At 39.7% G+C, this 25,622-nt stretch overlaps 1 protein-coding gene across 13 annotated transcripts in view; it reads right to left on the reverse strand.

Annotated features, from left to right (window-relative positions):
* The window catches only part of WDSUB1 (WD repeat, sterile alpha motif and U-box domain containing 1), a 32,206-nt gene extending 7,134 nt beyond the window's left edge, over positions 1-25,072 (reverse strand). The window contains exons 1-10 of one of the 13 annotated variants that reach the window (XM_080398690.1): positions 20,528-24,765; positions 17,115-17,299; positions 12,510-12,602; positions 11,639-11,732; positions 9,391-9,424; positions 7,746-7,786; positions 7,542-7,648; positions 6,490-6,669; positions 3,765-3,851; positions 3,616-3,667 (exon numbers count right to left, since the gene is read on the reverse strand). In XM_080398690.1, coding sequence (XP_080254816.1) covers positions 3,618-3,667; positions 3,765-3,851; positions 6,490-6,669; positions 7,542-7,648; positions 7,746-7,786; positions 9,391-9,424; positions 11,639-11,732; positions 12,510-12,602; positions 17,115-17,299; positions 20,528-20,925 — 1,269 coding nt within the window. In that variant the 5' untranslated portion in view covers positions 20,926-24,765 and the 3' untranslated portion in view covers positions 3,616-3,617. The other 12 variants (XM_080398698.1, XM_080398696.1, XM_080398697.1 and 9 more) reach the window with 12 other exon arrangements.
* Between the last annotated feature and the right edge of the window lie 550 nt (positions 25,073-25,622).

The raw sequence follows: 25,622 nt of genomic DNA on the forward strand, positions 1-25,622 counted from the left end.
AGCTTTTGTCACACAAGATCATTGACATCTCTTTATTACAACACCCTACACCTATCATATAGTATTGCTGTCCTGTGGCTTCCAAAAGTATTGCTGTCTTATAGCTTACAAAGGGATGACTGAAGAATGCCTAACTTGTGTTTTTTAAAAGAGTAACGTCCTCCTAATCTAAAACTAAAACTACAAACACAGCTATGGCTGTGCCATGCTTCCTTGTTTTATTTCAGCCTGTTCAGTCCAGAAGCGCTCAAGACAATAAAGTGAAAACCCATCAACAGTAACTTTGCTGTCTTCAAACAATGCATCAACAACAATAAGGTGTGTTTGTACACTGTGCCTGCAAATTACACTTCATTGTTATATGCTCCTGTCTCATAAACAATAAGGTCTTAGACTTGCAACACCTCAATACTCAGGCGATACTTCTGTAAGGAACCTGTATCAAAATGGAAATCACTTATTTTTACAGTTACATTGTTCACTGGCATTCCTCTCCGCAGACACATGCGTAGCATTTACAATGAGGTGCACTCTGCTTCACACAAGATCAATAAAACTGTAAAATTTATTTTACTCCCAACTGTCCTTTCTTAAATAACCTCACTGTGGACAATCTCCTTGGCAAGATTATGATAAACCCTGAAAAACCTGGGTAAGACATTCTGAAGCCCTTGTGATACACACAGACCTCCACCTTTCGTTCAAGGTTTCAGAAACAGAGCTCCTTTATTACTGTGCAGGAGATGATGTTCTCACTGTATCTCACCACGGTGGCAGCACCGCTACCGCTAAACTGATTGCAGAAGATGTTCATTCAGTTCTCTTCTATCCACTCTAGAAAGCAACTAAGACTATCTCGATGGATTACCCACCTCACTGTATTTTTTTAAAATGTCTGGCACAGAATTAGGTATTACGACATAGCACAAATACTGCTAACAAATTTGGATTCATGGTACACTTACAAATTATATTGAGATTAATGTATAGGAACCTAAGTCTTTTATAAATTCTCATCAAGTTTGACTATAGTTTGTGAGATGTGTTTTATGAATACCTCTGCCAAAAACATTGTTCACAATCCAGTTTAATGCTTGCTTCCATCCACTGAAGGTGGGGACACACAAGTTATATTCATTCCCACACACTGTGCAGAATCCATTTATACTTCTCATTCACAAGAAACAAAATGAACTACCTAGTGGCATGACTATCTGCAAAGCAGCCTAAGACATCAGTGCTTCAATTATGCTATTTAAAGTGCTATATTGAATTACTTACATTTATAGTTTCACTATCAAGCAAGACACCCGAAGCAGAAAGCAGTGAAAGCACAATGCACTCAGTCCATGTAAATAAAAATAATGAGTATTTTGATTGGGGGGCGGACCAGCAGAATAGCTGTATACAAGAGGAAAAAATGCATGCAACTTCTGACTAAAGCTGAACATCACCTTATATGTTGGGGCAGGGGAAAATGACATTTCAGAAGAATTTTTTTCAAAAAACATGATGAAAATGCCCAGTAGCATAGTCATCGTTGCCTTTTATACTGACATACAGCTCCAGTCTAACATATACTTAGTGCTGTCAGTTGGTATTTTTAAACTTGATGGTACACAAATATATTATTACAAATGTTCTCAAATCATATTAGTAATGTACTATTGCAAGTGAAGGTGAGCTGGTTCTTGGCACAAAACAAAATCCCCTGAAAAAAAATTAAAATCCAATGGTGGGAATGACTAGGGAAAGAGGGGCCTGTTATTGTGAGCATTAACCATCTTTGGTTTTAGTAAAGAGTGAATCCATTCATTTTGGTTCAATCAAATATAACCAATCTCTTTTGCATAAAAAAAGACCTGTGGAGCCTAAGTGTTGATATTTTGTCCGAGTCTATGAAGACTGCATTAGTTTTGTTTGTTGAGTTTTTTTAAAGAAAGAATACTCTGATCTGATATTTGCGAGTCTTGCAAGCTCTTCTCTCCACAGCGCACGTTGTGGTATAAACTCTTTTTCATGTTCATGTATAGCATCACAAATGCTATAACACATTATTAATATATTAACACATGATTAACACATAACCCCCCCATGAAAGTATCCTAAAACCTATTTGAGTACTTACTATTACCCATTTACTGAGACTATACAACAGCTGTGAATCTGAAAAAAGAGAGAAACCTGTGCCTGAGACAGCAGCCATTCTTTCCAACTTAATTGTGAGAAGAGGAGAAAAGAAATCTGATAATGAGAAAAGTAATTTTGTAGTTCTATAAATGGTCACAATACAATTTTAACTTGTCACGATTGAAAATGCATCCTGGATATCAGTAACCTTCATCTTGCAGCAGCATTCATCTTTTTAAAAACGCTTTTATGTCAAAAAACCTGTGTCACATTTTTTTTTCTTCCCATCTAGCAGTGGTGTATACTAGTTCCTACTCTGGTTAATTCTCTATCCTCAATACTAAAATAAAAAGCTGACCCAGCAGTCTTCCAACCGACTGCCCCACCCCACCTGCAGACTGCCAAGCAGACCAGCCCCAACACACCAGTGCTTCCAGCTTCACTGTACAGTTAACCAGCTGCCTCAAACGATGTGTGCAAAGGGATGAAAATCAGTCATAAAAAATTAACCTACATTTCCTTAATAAGGATTATGTAACAACATATGTAAAGATAAAGACAACCTTAGAACTGAAATACAGTACTGAAATACAATAAAAGTTCATGCTGATTCTTAGGAACAGTTTGCATGGCCAATTTTGTAAAAATCTGTAAGATCAGTTTGTGAGATCAAGAAAAATTAAGAATATATCCAACAGAAAGAAACGTAAAGAAGAAACCAAAGAATTCTGTAGTTACGACTGGATTTTGAGGGCATCTTCTACAACCTTTATCACATGGGCAATTTTCCCTAAATTCACCTCATCCAGATTAAAGATTATTGCATCCAGTCTACACCTCAATTAACTACCTCCTGATTAAATCTCATCAGGGATTAAAAAATTATCTGTGATAGATCATTTTTTGAAAACCAGTCATAAAAGAACACTTAAAATAAGATTTTGTTGATATAGGCAAAGCACTTGGCATTTGCTGTTGTATCTGTACTGAGCAATTATCCCAAAGTTTACTCCTACTTCAGTGTAAATGGTCACAATTGATTCAAATTCTGCTCCAAAATGTTGCTTTCAAGCGCATTCTAATGCTCAGAGTTTCTTGATAAAGATGTGAAACAGGAAAGAACTTGCTTGTACTTTTTGTATGTACTTAGAATGAAACCTTAAAAACAAAAAAGGAAGACAAAAAACCCCACATCTTTGAAGTACATTGCTTACGGAAAAGACGACAAACAGCCTGATCAGGGACTTCAAAATTCAGTTTGTGCTTATTATCCCTGTTTCACGTTCTAAGGACACCCTGCAGTAAGGAAAGGGTTGAACTGTCTTTAAGATAATCTGTTCTCTTTACATACCAAACCTAAATCAGGATAGAGCCACATGAAAAGCCTTCTCAATGTGCTGCAGAAGAAGGGAAAGTATCTGGAATACTTCCAACTTCTTTACAATTTGTGGTAGTACAGCACAAAACACTTTCGATGGCACTAACCTCTAAACTGAAGGTGTCATTTTCAGAGCTAGTCTCGCCTCCTGCCCACCCTCTGCAAACAAACAGGAGTCAAGATTCACCTTACATTAGCACATTCAATTGGCTTGGTAAGAAAAACATTAGGAAGGCATAGAACAATGTGCCCTCACCTTCTATTCTGAATTGGAAGAGGATGCGTATTCTTTTTTTTTCTGACTCAACTGCATCACAGAATTGCAATGAATGTGCCATTGTGTCTGTTAAGAACGAGAAATCCCAAACTTTGCTGAATGTACACAAGCTTTTCAGCCAGAACATATATAATGGTCACTTCACTTTTGCTCAACATCTTACAGAGATTAATACAGTGTTATTTATGACAATTAGGTTGGAAAGAGACTAGTTCCATTGCATGGTAATGAAGCATTCTTTCAAAAAGCTGTCAAAAACAATCAAAGAAGCTAATGAAATGTTATGTGAACCACTCGCTGATCACTTTCTCTTAGATAAAACGCCTTCCAAGTGAGGATACACTGTTTTTAAAATGCAAACCAGAGCTAAAGCAAAGACTAAGAAGGACAAGAAATAAGCAGCTAATAAAAAATGATAGAAGAAAAAGCTTCTGTCCCATCAACCATCGAGTAAAAGGGTCTAAAAAACCTCCCTTTGCAAAGACTGTAAAAAACCTCAAGAGTTCTTTGGCAGGAAATTAAGGAACCAGTAAACGCCGCATTTCTAGTGCAAAGAGAACAGGTTATCAAGGAGAGAAAGTGTGCTCATTCATGTCTTTGTATAGACTCTTAAAACTTAGTTAAACTGGAATTTTAGTAACACTGAAAACTATTTAAGTTTTAGGCAGATAGTATTTTCCTATTTTGTAAATGCTTGAGCCCGTGCCAGGTAGAAAACAATCCTTGTCAAACATATGAGGCTGTAATTTCTAGTCTGTGCCAATCATACTTGCAGAATGACACGCAGAAGCAGAAACACAACATTTACCACTTCAGAACTGATTGATCTGAATGATTTTATTTGGAGACTTTGAGTAGTATATTTCATTATTTTGTTTTATAAATGTCTTTTATATAACCATTGAAGTGTAACTCATTGCTTCACATTGTATATGTGCTGGTTCATATTTGTGGAGTAGCTTATGTGTATTAAGGCGATAAATTATTTCAGTTAGAGCTTTTTTTAAAATATCTTATAGCTGCCTGATACCTGTGAAAATCTGATTCCTTATCTTATAATCTTATGATGCGTATTAAAGTACCTGCTGAAGAAAAAACATGGCAAAAGACCCAAGTATTGAGAACAGAGACTGAGCAATGAGCATTTTACCTGATAATGAGAAAGAACATATGGAAGCTACTTTAGCTCATATGTACAATCAATCCTCACTGCATCCTTTTATGGCAAATGAAAGAGCCAGAAAGTAACATTTTCCCATAAATAGCCTGTATTCTACATGTGCTCTGTCTAAAGCCACATAGTCTGTATTCTACATGTGCTCTGTCTAAAGCCACATCTATCCTTTGCGTCTTATAACCTTACAATGGGCTCTTACAATTCAGATTTTATTTCCTTATTTGACTTTGAAATTGTTTTTGATAGCATCATTACAAATCTATCAGGCAACACATGCTTTTGTTGATTTTTTTTCCCCACAGACAACAGGTCAGTTCTCAGCATTGGTCACACTGCCTTCAGCTCTCACGTAACTTTCTAGTCAGCATTATTTAATTAGCCTCAGACAGAGGTTACTGCAACATTAGGCTACTCCAAATGTGTGCAGAAACTGATGAAGCTAAGTATCTTTTGTGGATGACAATTCCTGACAGATTCCCAGCATCTCTGTTGACTTCTAGAATTCAACAAAGCCAGTTGATACACAGAGATACTACGAGCTTATACAGACCAACAGCACACACTCATGCACACATAAAAAAAGGGGAGAAATTTCCCACAATCAAGAATACTAACTTCTAAAAATAAAATAAAAAATACTTTTTGAAAGGTTTCTTAACTCGTTCAGCCTTTTGCTATACTTGATCTCATTTTGGCAGACGTACCAGCACCTAATTTACACCTAAATCTAGCCATCAAAACGAACAGAGAATTTATATTCAGAAAGTTCCCGTGTAGTTCACCATCCTTAAATTTCTTATTTCAGCATAACCACTGTGGAATCATTACTAATATGGCACTTCCTTGTGATTCCTTCTAAAATGTAATCACAGTTTTGCAATAAAGTGACAGGACAATGTACTAACGAGGACACCTAATGAATTATAAAGTGCCTGAGCCAGGCAAACTTTGCTTGATCCTTACTAAATGTCAACCTCAAACACTTCATCGCCAAAGTAAGTAAAAACTAAAACATACCTTATGTTTTTCTATTATGATAACAGTACGCTATAAGAATTTCACTGCTAAATTCAAGGTTGTTGACAATATAGCATTATAAACATGGCACTTCTGCAGACTGACAGGAAAAACTATAGTGTGCCCTATTTACCAAAGTCAGAATCATTAATTGTATACAGCTTAATGATACAAGATCTGAAAATGAAACCAGAAACAAAAGCAGGTAAGACCTGCTTTTATATATACTACCTATTACATACATATAATTATATAATATAACATGGCACTGTTGGGGGAAGTGCATTTTATGTCTTTAGGTATAAGCAACACACACACACACACAAATAAACAAACAAACAAAAAAAAGAGTATTGCGAATAATGTGACATTAGGGATTTTTTATCAGCCCTGGTAATGAAATAAAAATGCATTTCAGGGGAAAAAAAACCATGTATGGAACCCCTCACTCACTTTCATTCCAACATTTCACACATACTCTAGAAACTATTTGGATTTCTGTAATCTTACCAATTTTTAATTCATTAGTCAGACCTTCTTTAGTAAGATTCAGTAGTTCCTTGCCATCAATGTTATTCATTTTGAAAAGCTCAACAAAGTCTGCTAAGTCTTGTGCACAAAGCCAGGCTGAAACATCATCCTCTGACCAGTCCTTAACAGCCAGCTTAGATTCATTTTCTACCGTATTTCCTTTGGAAAGATAAAAGACAGTTAAAAAACAAACCCAACACCCCCCAACACCCCAGCCCCCCAAAAAACTCCATTAAAAATAACCCTGTTCTAAGAATGATGGCCAGTAATGAATGCTGTTTTTCAAGTCTTCTCAGTACTACAGATTCCCCAGTATCTAATAAAAGAAGTGCTTATTAGACATTATTTCACTGGGGGACAATTATTTGGGTTTGTCTTTTACATATCAATTTTCAAAGTTTAGAGGAATTTAACCTCTCAGACGCCTACATTTCTGTCAAATCTGAAGTGAACTCAAAGACAGAAAAACATCACCAGACACTGAAACCAAGTCTCACACCTCCTGAGAAAAACAGACTGAAGTCCAGACTTAACTGTTGTGCTTTGAACAAAGATCTATGTACCTTCGTTCCACATGCTTTAGGTGCTGATATATCTTATAACATTAGTTAGCCTGTTTTTTTCACCTATAACAACTGGTAAGCTGTATTTCTTGTTGATAATTATGCTTGCAATTAACGTATTTTCTGTTTAACTCATCACTAATGATACTTGTCCAAAAAATCCTTCAGCACTCTGGGAATAATATTCACCCCTTAAATGCTGTCCAGAGAGTAAGAAATGGCAAATGTCAGAAAAGAAGATATAGCAGACTAATAAAATCAAAATACTTCTAGTACATCTTTCATTTAAAAAACGAGAATACCTCTGTAGGATGTTAATAAAATCAATTCAGAGAAAAGATAAATAATGTGCACATAATCCTGAGGTTACAAACTAACTGCATGTAAGAAAAAGCGGGGGTTCTGCATCTACAGAACATATTCAACAATATTGTGCTTTAACAGATCACAAATACTTCCCACACCAACCTGCACAGGGTTGCTTAAGGTCCAACTGCCATATGTTCACAGTTTTATCCATTGAACCTGTGGCAAGTAATGGACTATGTGGTGCAAAACCACAAGTTGTAACGTATCTACAAATAAAAATAAAAGTGTGAAAATTCACAAGAAAAGGATTTAATTTCCTTTATATATTAACAGTAAAAGAGAATAATCATACTGGGTTCTTACCTGGTATGCTGAGACAAAGTATGAAGGATATTGCCAGTACTCTGTAAAAGAATATGTGATTTAAATCTTAAAGAATAAAAAGAAAGTTCATTCATACTTTCTTTCAAATTAAGGAATAATGTTGCTTCTTGCAAGATGACAGTTTCCTTCGGAGAAGTTATACAACCTTGCCAAAGCTGATCAGCAGTAGAGTCAGAAATGCATTTTGAATTTCCAGCTTGAAGCCCCCTGTTCAATTCACTGGAACACTCCTATCCTTCAACACCAGCCAACACAGAACTTCTGACACAACAATGCCAGAAATACCAACTGAATTAATTACATCCATATTGACTGGCTGCTCATGAGGATAAAAACTTTTCTTCTACAAATCTAAGATTAAAAATGACCAAAAGTGAAGAGGTAAAATTCAAACAGACTTCATGCTACAATCCTTCAACTGGGCCAATAATTAATCACATCTGTGGTTCTCCTATTTGGCCACTAGATTCCTGAATTTCCATAAGGTTTTAACTTAAAATTTGATTTTCCCTCTTAGGAAAGATACTGTTTCTCTGAGGGGTACCAACAGGCTGGAAAGACAAAAAGCAAAGTTACTCTGAATCACTAATTGATCAGTCAGCACTCCAGTTTTCTGAGCTGTCCAATGTGAGAAATGTGCCCTATTTTAGGGTGAAATCTCCCTCCCATGAAAGCTTATTGCCCCCACTTCTGAACAGCTATAGAAGTTATTGTCCCACCTGCTAAATACCTAAGGCCACAAAAGCTGACAAATAGCATTAAAAAAATATTTATGCTGTGGTTGTCTGCATCTTTCAATTTTCTGAGGTTCCAAAATCTGAGGGACTTCTTACATACCTGTCTAAGCTTGAAAGTACTAAAATAATTGGGCCAAAAATTCAGAAGGTATAAATTAGTGATCCTGGTGACAAACCAACCCTAACTGAGGAAGCGTATTAGTGCAACAGTATGTGCAGAACAAGCTGGAGCTGGAGAAACTTAAAATCTGTTCATCTTTCATTTTCAGCAAAATTATTATTATTTTTAATACTGTAAAGTACTAAAGGCAAATGCCACTTAAGAGGTAAACCATGAAAGATGTAATAACAGTATCTCAGAAAATGCCTAATTACTATGTTTTAAAGACATTGTCCTTAACATAAAAAAATGCTTGAATTCTTTATTATGCTTCTATTTCATGTGCAGCACTTTATATATATATATATTTTATATATATATATATATATATGAACTAAAGAATGTCTATGATCACCATTCCCAGTTTTATGTCAAAAGCTACAGTTCCTTCTGCTTTGGAAGCTAAGATAAAGTTAAGTAACAAATATCTTTCTATTTCAGTATGAAGATGAAGATAACATGTAAGTATGGAATTCATTGAATAATACTCTATTGTAAAGAAATCAAATAACAACCCCCTCAAAGAAATCTAAATAAAAAGTGAAAAAGGCTGATCAATTGTCAAGAGACATTTCTCCTTGAACTCCGCCCCCTCCCGCAATGCACAGTAAATATTTTAGGTTTATTTAGTTTCTATTCTTTCGTATTCCTTTACATTGATAAGACACTCAGAAGCAGTGCTGATACTGAAAGACAAAAATCCAATGAAGTACAATGTTATACTTACAGTTTCATATATTATGACACACTTGTCCACAGACCTTTCAAAATAAACACACTGACATTAAAATGATGCAGACAGGAAAAAGCAAACTATTTTTAATTAAGAAGAGGAAGAAAAAAACCTTTTCCACAAAGAAAACGAGCAAACAGATTTCTGAACACTACTTTACGAAAAGCTTAAATATCTAAATCCCCTCCACCCATGCCCACCTTAAAACAACACTACTGATTAGCTGTACCTTCAGCATGGTATTAAATGCAGTGGTTAAATATGAAAACTCTGCACTTTCACAAGAATTTGACATAGAGTATTTGCACAGTGCTTATGAAAAAACTGGCCCCCACTCCCACTGCTCCCCACTGTCTGTACCATACCTACTCTATGTCTTTGTAATCAGTATTTGTAAAGCAGATCCACAGAATCTGACTTTCCCTGATCTAATCTCAGCACTTTATTTGTTTTTGAAATCTTTTCATTTGCAAAGCAAGCTAGAGGAATGCATAAAATGTAGCATTGAAATGCAACTGATAGATAAAATACTTCATGAAATATAAATTGCATAGTTCTTTACCACGACAGCAGTGTTTCCTGAAAGACTTTATGGGATAGACATTTCACTATGACAACGGAAACAAAAAAAATAAGCCATATATCTAATGGAAAATAAAATAACTCTAGAACACAAACATTCATAATTATCTTCAAATACTGAAAAAAGACTCTCAAAAAGAATATAAAGCAAAACATCATAAATTTGACATTTTTTGACATAGTGACATTTTGTCATTATGTCATTTTTTGACATAAAACAAGCTACTGTCTCCTGAGGTTTGTATAGTTTCAAGTTTATTTGCGGGGTATTGTAGTCTTTTCTTTTTCCCTTGGAAGACGTCATTGTCTCCATTTAGAAAGTCTTTGCAAAAAAGACAAAATTCAGAGTTGCACCATTTTATTTGTTATTTCAAGTCACGCTTAGAGAGTTTAGAAGTGATTAAGCACTTTTCATGAGAAGTGCAGAATAAAAGCATACAGTCATTAATATTCATACAAACCTAAAATACTATATACTTTATTTATAATCTCTTTCAATAGTTTGATCCCTGAGGAAAGTCACCAGTAACCAGCTGCCAGTTTATCTTTGTGTTGCTGATCAACAACCATTTGAACCTGACACTCCCATCATTTTTCTGCACAGCTTACTGTCCACTTTTCTGACCTGCATCTCCCCAGTTTCACTGTAAGATTACACTGGGAGTCTGCGTCAAACACCTTGCTAAAGGTGAACAAAAAGGTGCTGAGGTGTGCAGCCACACCACTCTCCCCTTGTCCACACAGCCAGCCTTCTCCTCGCAGAAGGCAGGCAAGTTGGTGAGGCTCAGTTTGCCCTTGTTCAATTCCTGCTGCTTTCCCCAAACACGTTGTCCTTAGAAGCAGCTTCCAAACCCACTGGAAGGATCTGATCCAGAACCTTCCCAGAGACTGGAGTCAGGCTGACTGGCCTGAAGTTCCCTGGAGCCTCCATCTTGCCTTTCTTGGAGGCAAGTGTGACATTTACATCTTTTCAGTCATCAGGAATCTTTCTATCACCTCCACCCTCCTGGGTCTTTCAAACATAACAGAGTGACCTAGCAATGACACTGGCAACTCCCTCATCAGTCTCTAACAAAGACTAATAATGATACAAGTCTCTAACTGATGGTTCATGATTAAGTTGGGCCTTAATCATTATTCTGTTACAGGGCTGACATCAAAAACACGTCTACAGTCATGCACTTTTTATGGAAAAAAGGCTTATGTTACAGTACGCTGGGTGTGGATCAGTGAAGAATTTTTTTATTTCAACCAAATCTATCAGAGACAAAAATCTCAAGATATTTCACTTTCTAAAAAGTTCCTGAAAGTGCCTGAGTACAAAAGAAATCCTAAATGGTGTCCCAAAGAGATGGCAAGACTGTAATGTAGACTTGTATTTTTAATAGATCCACATAGAAGGCCACATAAATGCCCCAAAACCAGGAAATCATGAATCTCATTACGTGAGAACAAAGCTTGCAACACCCTATATATCAATCACCCGCAAGACACAAACCAATTGGAAAGACACTTCAGGAGTTTTGGAGGTCACAGAATTATTCCTTAATTACTGGAAATACATTTGAACTTTCTCTTGTGAACATTCTGATTTACAGTACTGAAGCATTAACCTGGACAGCCACGAGCATGAAATTTAAACATGTAAAATACTGCTTACCCTGAAGCTAACATCTGCCCATCGTAAGAAAATGCACAAGCCAGAACTGGGGCAGAATGTCCACTCAGTGTGCATTTGTATTTTAATTCAACACCTAAAATCAGAAAAAGTAAATTATTACATATGGACATATCTGACAAGGTATAAGACAAGCCACTTTTAGAAGCGTAAAGCTGCACCAAAGATCAGTCTCTGTGACATACTGTCTGCAAGAAAAGGGGATAAAAGATCCCAGAGACAGCTTAACATCTCTGACTTCCTCACTTTGTAGTCTTAGCATGTCTAACTGGTTTAGATAATTAAGTGTATATTCTGTACATTATTCGTCCTTATATACTTCTACATAAAAGATCACAAAACAACACCCACTGAAGATGTTTTTGGCCATCTGCCTAGTCTCTACACAGCAGTCACACATCTACATTGCAGTTTTAGCAGGAGCCAACACTGTTTTAGTTTCTCCAGCTCTTGCTCAAGGGCCAAGACATACTGAAAGATGAAAGGCAACCTCTCCCTGGCTTGGTAGATTAAGACGTTTCAACCTATCAACCTGCTCAAAAGCCACAGTAGAAATTATACTGGTTACACAAAGTTACAAATACTAATTAAAACCAAATATTTATGATAACATTAAGTTGGAAGGAACTGGGGGAATTTTTAAAAATATATTTACTTTTACAATTATTGGTAAATAGATTACTGAATAAAATCTACAGGGCCCAATGTTACAAAGTGTTGCACACCTTAGCTGCTCTTCTGCTAAACAATTAAAAGAAAACTTTCAACTTCAACAATATATATTTGATCTTAGATGCAAATTGCCACTAAGACTTAAGACATTGGAATATGAAAAAAGCATCTCCATACACACCTACGAAATCTGCAAACAAAATAAGCCAGAGTTTGATCTGATAATCTTGACCACAAGAAGCCATCTGGAAATACGTGAATTTGTGTTCAGCATCTGGTAAAATTCAAATATATTAATGGCAATCAGAAGCACTGAAAATAACAGCATACCAGTAAACTACATCAGCATTCTTACTCTAGAATTTAGTACATTTCCTTAATCTCAGTACTACTTTCAAAAAGTGTTAACAAAAATAATTGCAGAAGTTCCAAGACCATTTAGAAATAAGGAATAGTTATCTCTGCTACACTGTTTCCTGAACAAGTACATAAAACCAGAATTGGGCTTATATTTTAAGTTTTCTTGATAGTAAATATTTGATTTCTTTATCCACTGAGTGCACCAATATAATCTTCCAACATAAATTTTACAGTTGTATCCATTTCTTATACAGTTCAGTAGTTCTCAAACTTAACCACATACACATGTACAAAATGTGAGAGTATCTGACAGGCTATTTTCATAATTTTAAATGTTCAGTTTTTCACTTTTATAAACCAAGTGAAATACTGTATTAAAGATTAAACACAACAGTAATATTTCTACAGCTTTCCGCTCTCTATTCAGCCAATATGAACATTTTGGAATTATCACGTTCCATTCCAGATGTGTTATTTCAGCCTGTCAAGAATATTTTATTTGTAAGTCCAGTGCCAAATTTTTTCTGCTCTTCTACTCCACTGAGCTGGATGCCAGCCTGACACAAGCCACCATAACAATCCTTCAGTGGCATTACCTCTGCTGGTACCAAGTCTTAGAATTCCTACAAGAACTAGCAGGATTAAGGCTGGAAATCAGAAATTTTTTTTTTCTTTTCAAGACTTTTTAAGGGCTCATCTTTCCAGCTCTATGGTTAACAGAAATGTCAAAATATTTACGTTGAGTGTCTTACAAAATTACCTGAGATTTTAACCTCCATTTTTCCACCACATAAAGTGTATTTTAATTTCAAACAGTTACAACAATAAAATCCTAGTATACATTGTTCCTGTGAACAAATAGGTCTATCAGAACTACTGGGACTGTGGCAGATCTTAGGACTCTACCTCAAATCTGTTAAAATCAAGCGTCTTGCAGAGATGAGTAGCACACATTAGCTATCATGTTGTAAAAACATGTTTCTTGATAACTAAGAACTTGGAAACTTGGTCTGGATAAGAATTCTGTCATGATGCACAGACTTCAACAATATTTTACAAGTTACCAACTTGTTAATGGGGTATTACAGTGTTGTACATGTAGAGCTCTTTGAGATAACTTGGGAGAAGGACAGCACACTGTCTTCCACTGAGGTTTGCTGGAAAATTTTAACAAGATCTGCCAATTTTTTAATGAGTAGCGCGAGCTAATTTCACTGAAGTTTACTTAGGAGCAAGGCAGCACTGAAACTTCGCAGTCAGATGGGAAAGCCTGCACAGTGTTGTAACTGCTCTAGATCTGACAATGCAACTGCGACTGAATATACTTCAGAAGTAGGAGGATCATCTATTACAAATGCTGTAAAGAACAAAGAACCAAAACTCTGGTTCTAATTTTGCTCTAAATTGAGCAGGTAAAGAGAGTCTAAATCTAAACCAATCTTTAATTGTACTGGATAAGCACTATCTGTATGGATGTTGAATCTGCCAATAATCCTGTAAATTTCAATCCTTGGTGATTAAACAGCAACACACAAAAAGGGAAAGTGCTGATTTTCAGCAACATATGGCTTAAATAAAACTAAGAATGATCACAAATCAGCTAAAAAAAATCCATGTTGTAGGATATACTTGCTTTCTTACCTATTTCACTCTATCTTGGCAGAAAGCTGAAGGTTTGTAAGATACTTTTTTAAACCAAGAGAATAATCTCCACAGGACATGGAGCGGTGGAAACTGCACTCTGATCTGTTTTAGCTTCAACATGTTCCTTTGCCCTCAGATGCAATTCTTAGTTCCCGATGGAGTTTTTTGGGTAGTACTTTCGCCAAAAAAAATCTAGAGGTGTTATTTAAAGATTAATGCCCTTTCCATGGTGACAGGTTAATTCAGTGTTGTCCCTACACCTTTCAGTGGACACCCATTTGATTTGGCATTGTCAGTCACTAATTCTCTGTGCTGAAGTACATGGTCACATCCTACTTCCTCTGCCTTCCCCTGCTTCTGTCCTGCTTTTTCCCCCACTTCTCCTGCTTTCTTCCTGCTCTGTACCACCTTTTTAAACAAGGTGGTACACAGATAGCAGCACTCCACAGACTCACAGGATGGTCTGGGCTAGAAGGGACCTTAAAGCCCACCCAGTTCCCAGCCCTGCCCCGGGCAGGGACCCCCCCAGCCCAGGCTGCTCCCAGCCCCATCCAGCCTGGCCTGGAGCCCTGCCAGGGATGGGGCACCCACAGCTGCTCTGGGCAGCCTGGCCCACCGCCTCGCCGCCCTCACGGGGAGAGGTTCTTCCTGATATCTGACCTGCATCTGCCCTCTCTGCGCTCAAAGCCACCGCTGTGCCCTGTCATGACATGCCCTTGTAAAATGTCCCTCTCGAGCTTCCCTTTAGGCACTGGAAGGCTGGTTATCGCTATGTTTAGCACTGAAAGATGGAAGTGGCTGCTCAGTTATAATTTTGGAACCTTTGCACAAGCAGCTCGTGTACTCTGAACACAGAAGCCTTCATACCTTTACAGAGACCGCTTTGTCTCCATAGTAGATCTGGAAAGCACAAACCTACAAGGTTGTTAAGACAAGTTGGAGTATTACCTCCTAAATCTGACAATGAGACTTCTGCCCAGTTTCCCAACCTCCATCAAAAGTAGATGACTACATGATTTTCCAACTCTTTTTAACACTTTTATATGACAAAAATTCATACAAATTAACCTTTCAGCTTTTCAGACTCTTTAAATATTGCAAATTCTGAAATATTTATGTTGTTCGACTATGACACTTTCCTGTACTGCAATTAATTTCTTCCAGGGTATTTCAAATAGAGGTTCTTGTGCAAATGTTTCATCCCACTATACAAGCTATGCAAGCTTAGACATGCAACTCTTCGGTATTCCCACACAATTATATAGGAAACCTGTGCTGCAACATAGCTGTACTAGATATGGCTGGGATAGTAGCTCCTGCAGTGCTGTATTTTGCATTAGTGACCAAATCAGAGCTGATAGCACAGGGATGTTTTAGTTATCGCTGAGCAGTACTTGTGCAGCCTCAAGGGCTTTTTTGCCCCTCCCCCCTCCCCACCAGCGAGCTGGCTGGGGGGCACAAGGAGTTGGGGGACACAGAGCTGCAACAGCTGACCCCAACTCACCCAAGGAAAATCCCATTCCATATGTCATGGTGCTCAGCAATAAAAGCTGAGGGAAGAAAGGAAGACATTTGGAGTTAAGGCATTTGCCCTTCCAGGCCACTGTAACTGCTTTCTTGGTAATGGCTGCACACCTGCCTGCTGATGGGACGCAGTGAATTAATTCCTTCTTTTGCTTTGCTTGCACACACAGCTTTTGCCTTCTCTATTCAACTGTCTTTACCTCAACCCATGAGTTTTTGCAGTTGTGCCCTTCGCTCTCCCCATCCCACTGGCGTGGCGTGGGGAAGCTGGGGGACTGAGCAAGCAGCTGCATGGGGCTGAGCTGCCCATCGGGGTTAAACCTCAACAATAAAAGCCTGTACACACAAATGCAAAGCTTTCCCTGAGATAGCTGGAAGTTTAAATACGCAGTTTTCAGTATACATGTTTTTGCATATACAGAAATTTAGGTTCTAATTATTTTAGTTCCACAGAAAGCTTTACCAATGTGAAATGAATGAAAACTGAACATAAAACGCAACGCAGCCCTGGGAAAGCCCTACATTATGTATGCTTTATGTTTTTTATTCTAATACCTAACCATATACAGAAATATAAGATTTCATTTTCAAAAGAAAGAGCTTAAGTTAATGTCACGACAACTGTGAAGAACCACATAATGACAAAATTGAAATGCAGCTTATACAGCGAGGGCAGCCAAAACCACTATAAGACATTTGCACAGTACCACATCTTAGTGGGACACATGAGATTCTGGGTGCACTGCTCCCCCAGATTCCTCCAACTGAGACAGCCAGGTGCAGGAAAACAGTCTACCTATTAACATCCCACAGCTCAAGCGTTTAGCTTGTTATTAGGTTTATAGTTCTCTGCATTGCTTTAATCCAGTCCTGCTCCTTGGAGAACCAAAGTATGAAAGAGTAAAGTGAGAGTAAGAGAAAGGTAATCAAGCACTGCATCTTCTAACAGCTTTGTTAGACCTGGGAGATGGGCAGTGTTTGTAAGTGAAGTCTAAGTATTTTCCAAAACTCTGGCAGGATAATTAGCTACTGAAAGCTATCATAAGCATGCTAATCACCTTGTTTGTTTATCAAGTACATTGCTTGTTATCAACTTGACTGCAACTTTTACTTAAGAATATTCAAAATATTCTAAAACATCAGTTCTTCCCAATGTAATTTGTACTTGAGCGCTGATGACAAAAAGATGAAAACAAGAACCAGAGAGAAATAACTCTTTTTTTTCCATGTTCCTCCCCTGATGAGTCAAGTAACTAACCAGAAACTGGCTGTGAAGAAATATCACAGCAGGTAACACCAAGATCATGTGCTTTTTCGTTACACAGGCATCTCATTTTATCATCCCAAATGGTTAAATCACCACACGATGATCCAGTGACAAAGAAATTTCCATTAGGAGAAAATGCACAGGCCACCAAAGAACCATCTTTAACATTCCCAGATCTGAAAAGCAAGAGTACATCGGATTTGAATTTAGTGTAAGTAATGTTCGGAATACGTGATCTCTAAAATACAATCTGACAACAGTAAGCCAAACTGTTCTAATTTTTGCACTTTGGAACTTGTTAACAGAAGGCAAACTAACTCACGCCACCTGTGGAAAGAGACACAAAATAACCACAGCTGCAGGAACCAGGACCTGCCCTTTGACTGCTGGAGGGATAATGGTAGATGGCACCCCAAGGCAATAACTTTAACTGAGTGATAAAATACTTTTCAAACTGAAGACAATCTGCACGGACTTACCATTTGAAAGGCACAATGCACTGTTAAAATTCTATAGCAGGGTAAGTTTTAAAAGTCAAAGATAAATACACAACTGTCAAAAAACAGGTTTTCGAGTACACAAATGGGGAAAAACAAAGGACTCCCACAATTTCTTCTGTTCTTAAAGACAAAACAGAACACCTACTAAGCCATACAACAAGCTGTGACTGAATAGAATATTTTGTGATTAATGATACAGGGTTAATTTTGGACTACTCATATACAAGAGAAGGCAATGTGAAAAAAAATATTTCTACGTTTTAACAAGTCAGCCAAAGCACTTTGTAAAACTGATCTTAAAAGAAAATTCCTAACAGATGTGGAAGTGTGGTAGGAAGTGAGGTCAACCTAACACCCTTTAGTTTATCTGGTAGTAACCTAAAGTCAGTTGAAAGTGTCACGCTCCTTTTAATAGACACTATATCCACCCCAGCATGCACAGTTGAATCTTTAAGTGCAGGGAAAAAATCGCAGCTATAAGCAACAGTCATACAGCAAGAAATGTCAGTCATCTTTACTCCATCATTGTATTTAGTAGAACGGCTGCTCATTCTATTTTGCTGATAGAAATATTATTTACTGCCAGAGGCGTCAAACTTAATGCCAAAGAAGACAAGTCAATAAACTTTGCAGAAAGTCTCTCTAATCAGACCCAGGACCTTCAAAAAAGCATTGATTCCCTTCATTCTATCATTAAGAATACTATCACACTGCAGTGCTTCCCAGTTTTGTATGTGCAATTCTTTTTCATTAGTGCATTTTTAAAACTTTCCTTCTTTCACACAAAAAGCTGCAGATTCTGCTCTGAAAACGTACAGTAAAATAAACAGGACTATACATGTTCACGCATTTAAGACTTTCAGGCCAGGTATCAGTATTTAACTACTGAGAGAACGCTTTAAAAAATACACAGAAATTAATCTGCTTTCATGTTCTTCACATCCATCATAGACAAGATCTGAATAGCCATCTTCACAATTTGAACAGACAATTATAACAGTGGAGCTGATAAGGAAAAGCTGGACACCTTTGTTGTTGTTACCATCAGTGGATTTACTCAAGTGTGGTAAAAGGTGTTCTCAGTATCAATACAATCAACTTGTTGCAAAAGCAGCAGAGGACCACAGACTGCCAGTAGATGGTTAACTAAAAATCCTCTGACATGATTTTTAAGTACCTTGACAATTTCTATGTAATATTGATCTCAGCTTTAAGAAAACAGGACCAGCCTACTTTTTTATCAGCAATTACAAATGACAATAATAATAAAAAAATTAATCAGCTGAAAACAAATATACACACACAGCCCAAAATACATACAATTAACGTTAAGCAGACTACTGTTGGCTTGTTAACACTTTGAAATGAACTTTTAAAGGTGAAGGGGACAGGACCAGAATGTTCAAGTTCTTTGTTGTTTCTTTACAATGGAAACACCAAAGCAGAATAATTTCTGCTTAAAACACCACAGTTTCTATACAGTCATTATACATCCACCATTCAACTAGGAGGAAATTAAAGGACGTAGGTCTAAAACATGCATCACTGCATATATTAACAGCATATATTTGTAAGAAATTACTTTTCAGTATTTCTGGTTTTTTTGCTGGCAGTACCAAGCATTCCAGATAAATAAAAAAGAAAGTCTTAGTGAGTAATACTTCAAAATACATAAACCCTTAGACTGCAGAATACTAATGACTGAAATTCCTAATTTTTCTTAAAACCAAGAAACAGCATGTAATCAGTACCTCTTTATTCTCCTGAAACACATCAACCCTTTCAGTGTTTCTGTATGCACTACAAACAACAAGGTGGAAAAAAATCTATCAAAATTCTGTTTGTGGACAGGTTTCCAGATTTACATGACTTCAGATAACTATAATCAATCATTTTGAAAAAACTTACAGTCCTCATCTAAATCACTGCTGTGGAAGGCAAAGGTAGAAAGACCACAAAAGCAGTAACATGCTTGACAGGGGATTACCAAAACCAGACAATTTTGGCTTTTAGAAATGGTTGCTGAAACATCTCACCAACTCACAAATTCTTGCTTCCTAACTTTAGGGATGTTGTGTAATTGCTCCTCTAAAGCCTAATTAATGTCTTGCCTAAGTACAGATTACAACGATCAGCCTGAAAACTTTACTGAAATGTAGAGATGTAGAGGAGAACTTTGAAGATCACCCAAAGGTTCATGCTTTTAACTGTGAACATCAATAAAAATACTCATTTGCTTTGTTTCAAGTGCTTATTGGAAACCCATGTGAAATGCTGACTCTCAACTCAATCAGCTCCAATACTCCTTTCTGTCACCGTTACATCTTGAACTGTATGGTTTAAGGATATGTCAATGGTTTCCAAGTTTCTTTGATTGCTGGAAGCTTCCAAGACATTCATGGACTCCACATAGCCTTGTAATTATAAATACTTAACTAAAACTCACTACATATAAGGCATTTTAAGGCACTCAGCACGTTCTGGCTCCACTAACTCACTCTATTTTACATATCATAGTTTGCTGATCCACTGTTTACAAACTGGATGCATGCAGTATGCAATGCATCCTCATTTCATGTTAAACCAAAGAAAAAACACTTCCATGAGCTTAAAAAACAACAGGATTTAGATGAAAGATAACTTCATAAAAATTAAAGCTTCTTGAGTCTGCATTAATGAGAGAGAGAAGGGGGGGCAGGGAGAGAGGGAGAGGGAGTGGGGAGGGGGACGGAGAGAGACTCAGCACTTCTCGCTCTTCTACTGGTAAGTCTTTTGGTCTTCTAAATCCTATTCCCATTTCTTAGTATTATCAGTGGTGTTAAGTCTTGTATACAGTACAACACGGTACTTAATTTATACTCTTGTTATTGCAAACAAGGCTGTCAAAAAATATCTGGCACTCACCTGCACAGTTTCAACGACCGCATGTTCCAAAGAACAACACTCCCATCCGCTGCCCCTGACACTAGGTGTGTGGACTTGGGAGAAAACCGGCAGACTCTCACAGGACTGCTGCTGGGCTGCTCTAGCACTGCCAGCATCCGCCCATCACGAGTGTCCCACACCATGGTAGTGCCATCTGTTGAACATGAAGCTAGAATGTGTCCTGATGGAGAAAAGCAGCAGCAGTGGACAGCGTATGTATGACCTTTTAAAGGCGAGTATGGAAGCTCCGTAAAGTTGTTTAAAGAATAAACACGAACTGTTTTGTCCAAGGAACAAGTAGCCAAGCATGATGATGAGAAGGCACAGTAGTTGACATCATCACTATGATCTGCTAAAGTGCAAATTAGTGTTGCCATTTTACCTAGTTTCAACAAAAGTATCTGAAAAAAAGTTTAACAGTTAAGAGTTATCATCTCTCCTATTTCATAAATGAAACATGCTACATTAACAAGACACTTTCATGTAAGCATTGTTTTATCTTCAATTAGAGATTAATCCAAGCAATGAGATGAGGGGTTTATGACTTGGTAGCATTAACCTATTTAAACTTTCAATGTCGACTTGCAATTCCACAGTACAACATGCAAGATTACATAGCAGTCACTTGGTCTTAAGAGCAGTGGTGAAACAAGTTATTCTAGGTATATAACTTATGCTAAGAAGTTTGCCACTACTCAAATTTATTATTTGCATCTACACTAGACACAATGGAATAAATAGGCACTATAAAAGATGATCAAAGCATTAATTAGGGTTGCACCAGGAATACAGAAACAGAGAATGGTGTGGGTTCAAGGGACCTTTAGAGATCATCTAGTCCAACTACCCTGCCATGAGCTGGGACATCTTCCACTATACCAGGCTGCTTCAAGTCCCATCTGACACTTCCAGAGATGGGGCATCCACAGCTTCTCTGCTCCAGTGTCTCACCACGCTCATAGTCAGAATTTCTTCCTCACACCCAGTATAAACCTATCTTCTTCCCGTTTAAATCCACTGCCCCTTGCCCTGTCACTGCAGGCCCCAGTAAAAGGTTTCTCCATCTTTCTTATGATCCTCCTTTATAAGTAGAAAGGCCCCGGTCAGGTCTCCCCCACAGCCTTCTCCTCCCCAGGCTGAACAAGCCCAGCTCTCTCAGCCTGTCTCTACAGCAGAGGGGCTCCAGCTCTCTGAGCATCTCCGTGGCCTCCTCTGGACCCGCTCCGACAGGTCCGTGTCTTCCTTGTACTGGGGACCCCAGAGCTGGATGTGGGCTCCAGGAGAGCTGAGCAGAGGGGCAGAATCTCCTCCCTCAACCTGCTGGCCCCGATGCAGCAGCACCTGAAAAGAAAAAATTATTTTGATGCAGCCCAGAATATGGCTGCATTTCTGGGTTGCAGGCACATGCTGCTGGCTCATAGCTACTTTTTCATCTACTCAGTATTCCCGTGTCCTCCTTTGCAGGGCTGATCTTACTTAGTCCATTCACTCCCCATTCTGTACTGGTACTGGGGATTGCCCTGACCCAGGTGCAGGGCCTTGCACGTGTTCTTTTTGAACTTCACGAGCTGGTCCACTTCTCAAGCCTCAAGCTGGCATCTCTCCCCTCTAGTGTGTCAACCACACCACACAGTTTAGTAGTGTCAGCAAACCTGCTGAGGGTCCACTTGATCCCAGCATCCATGTTGCCAATGGTGTTAAACAGCACCGGTCCCAACACTGACCTCTGAGGAACACCACTTGTCACTGGTCTCCACCTGGACATCAAGCCATTGTCCACAACTCTTTGTGTGTGACCATCCAGCTAATTCCTCATTCACTGACTGGTCCATCCATCAAATCCACACCTCTTCAGTTTAGAGACAAGGATGTCATGCAGGACAGTGTCAAATGCTTTGCACAAGTCCAGGTAGATGATGTCAGTTTCTCATCCCTCATCTACAAAAGCTGTAACCCTGTTATAGAAGGCCATCAAATTTTTCAGGTGTGATTTGCCTTTAGTGAAGCCATGTTGGCTGTCACCAGTCACACCTCCTTATTTTCCATGTGCCTTTGCACAGTTTCCAGGATCCATGCTCCATGATCTTGCTGGGCACAGAGGTAAGACTGATCAGCCTGTAGTTCCCCAGGTCTTTTTTTTTCCCCCTTTTCCAGTCAGTGGGAACTTCCAACAGACTGCCATGACTTCTCAGATATGATGTATAGTATCTTGGCCACTTCGTCCTCCACTTCCCTCAGGACCTGCACATGCATGTCATCAGGTCCCATGGACTTGTGCAACTTCAGGTTCCTTACATGGTCTCAAACCTGATCTGCTACAGCAGGCAGCTCTTCATTCTTGCAGTCCCTGCCATCGCCTTCTGACTTGGGCGGTGTGGCTGGAGCACTTGCCAGTGAAGACGGAGGCAAAAAAGTCATTGAGTACCTCAGCCTTCCCCATGTCCCAGGTAATCAAGTCTCCCGTTTCCTTCCAGAGAAGGCCCACATTTTCTCTAGTCTTCCTCTTATTACCAACCCACCAACAGAAGCTTTTCCGGTTGCCCTTGATGTTCCTGCCAGATTAAATTCTATTAGAGCTTTAGCTTTGCTAACCTGATCCTTAACTGCTTGGACAATTTCTCTGTATTCCTCCCAGATTACCTGTTCTTGCTTCTACCCTGTGTAGGCTTCCTTTTCGTATTTGAGTTTGTCCAGGAGCTCCCTTCTGCTAGGCAGCAATGCTAGTGATAGCAAAGCATCATAAAAACACCAACAACAGGCTTGTGCTGCCAATCAGAGATTTGACCCAATGTTCATGTAAAGCAAACATCACATATTCAGTAACAAATTTGTTAAAATATGAATATTAAGAGGTGATGAGAAGGTGGTGGACATCTCCAGAAATGCATCTGCTGATATGCAAAACAACAAAAGAAAAGGTGAACTCCATGCACATTTTCCCAGTACTTAAGACTGCTGGGACCAGTTTAGATCTCAGCATCAGACAAGCAATTTACACCACTGATGCCCAGAAACACCCCAAAAAGGTACGTTCCAAACAGTTCCTCCTCATGCTGCAGATCGCAGTCACACTTCCTGAGAATAAAGAAGCACAGAGCCAAAAGGAAGTGCCTGTAACTCTTAAAAGTTGCTTATGCTGAACAAAAGCAGTAATGCTATTTATACTGAGTTAACTTGTCTAAAACAGCAGGATATTAAGTGCTTCATTCTGAACAATAATTTCAGAACTGAGGCAACTGCAAACAAGTGTGGTTCTATATATATATACACACACATGTCCATATACATGTGGTCACATTAGTATGTATAAATGTATGCACATATACATGTCTATACATGTATATATAAGGTGTATATAGAAAGATAAAATAACTGTTCCCTTCAGGCAGCGTATGCACGCCAATTTAGTTAAAGATAAGACCTCTGAATGCTCTTTTAGCTTCAGGATTCTCCTACTTTTACTACTATTCCCTTTAAACCCATTAAACAGATTAAGTACTGTCAATAACATCTCTTATCTGTAGAAAGAAAACGAACATACTTCCTTCAGCAATCAGAAAGTAAGATGTCAACCTGAGCTTGGTATCTGGAAAGACGAGGCTGAAAAAGGCACCTTAATCTCGTTGTGATGAGAATTTCAGGAACAGAAAAGCAAACCTAGGAACGAGAAGTCTCAGGTATCTACAGTTTAAAGTAGCTGAGGGAGCAAGGAGAACCTGGATCACTTGTCGCCAGAGACGCGTAGCGCTGCAGCGTTCCCTCCTCCAGCGGCTCGCTCGCTCCGAGCCCACAGGCCGCCGCCAGCTGCTGGCAGAAAACGCTGCAGCAGCTCCAGGCGTGACTGCCACCCGCCTCCAGCCACCCGCAGCCACGCGCGGCCGGGGCAGCGGCGCAGGCCGGCGGGCGCCTCCCCCAGCTCCGGCGGGGTCCCTGCGGCGGGGCCCAGCCGCGCGCAGCGGCTCGGAGGGACACCTCACCCGCCCAGGGTCCGCCGCCCCTCGAGGGCACGGGAGTGCTGCGCACGCGCCTGGACGCGGGCCCAACCGCCGCCGCCTGCCCGCCAGCCCCCGCGGGGCCCGGGAGCCCTCCTTCACAGCCTGCCGGGCCGCGGGGCGGCACGATACCGTCCAGCGGCGGAGCACTCCCGCCGCGCAGAGCCGCCACACAGGCCAGCGCCGCTGCGCACGCGCAAGCCTCTCCCCAGCCCGCCCCCCCCTTGTCTGCGTGGTACGGCCCGCTCCGGCTCACCGCGCCCTGGCCGCGGGGGGGTGGGGGTGGACTCGGCCGCTCCCCTCCCCTCCCCTCGCCGCGGCCGTGCGAGGTCCTTTTGCCCCGCTGCGACCGCAGCCTTTGCCCAGACCCTTTCCACTTCACAGATTCGGTGGCCTAGAGCCATCCGTGACCCGCAGCCGCTGTGTCTGCTCGAGCGCGCCCTGCCGCTGCGCGATACCGGCCCCCGCCGGAGGGCTGAGGGGCGGCGCGGGGCAGATGAGCTGCGGACGTTGCTGGACCCGGGAGCTGATTGGCTGGCGCCAGTGCCTGTCACTCCAGAGCCAGCTCCAGCGGCGGCGGGGGCGTGCCGAGGCTGCGCGCGCAGCCGGTGGCAGGGGCGGAGCGAGTGTCCCCGCCCGCCAATGCCTGAGGGCACCTGCGACCAACAGCTTAATTAAAGGGGTTTCAAATAAAGCTCCCCCCAACCGCATCATTGCCCTTTTCACATGCAGATACATGCAAAATACACGGTTTATCGCAGCACCTACGTTACTGAGGAAAATGAAGTCACTGTCTTGGCATCACTTTCCCCAGGAAACATTCCCCTCCATGCACTGGGCCACGTCAGAACCTGTAAGAAGCCGCATTCTGTTTTGTGGTGTGTGTCGCCTGATGGCACGCTGTTTTATTCACTGTCTGGTGACTGTCCATTAATTATTTGAATGATAGATGATGGCTAGTATTCAGTCTTATTTCATGTGCTGCATTGATTCAGCAATCCTGAATTTTCACACATTGTAAATATATGCTACTAAATAAAACACCTCATGGCCATAAACTGCTACAGGCTTCCTTACTGAAG

Source organism: Falco punctatus, assembly GCF_963210335.1.
Source record: "Falco punctatus genome assembly, chromosome: 8".
Lineage (NCBI taxonomy): Eukaryota > Metazoa > Chordata > Aves > Falconiformes > Falconidae > Falco > Falco punctatus.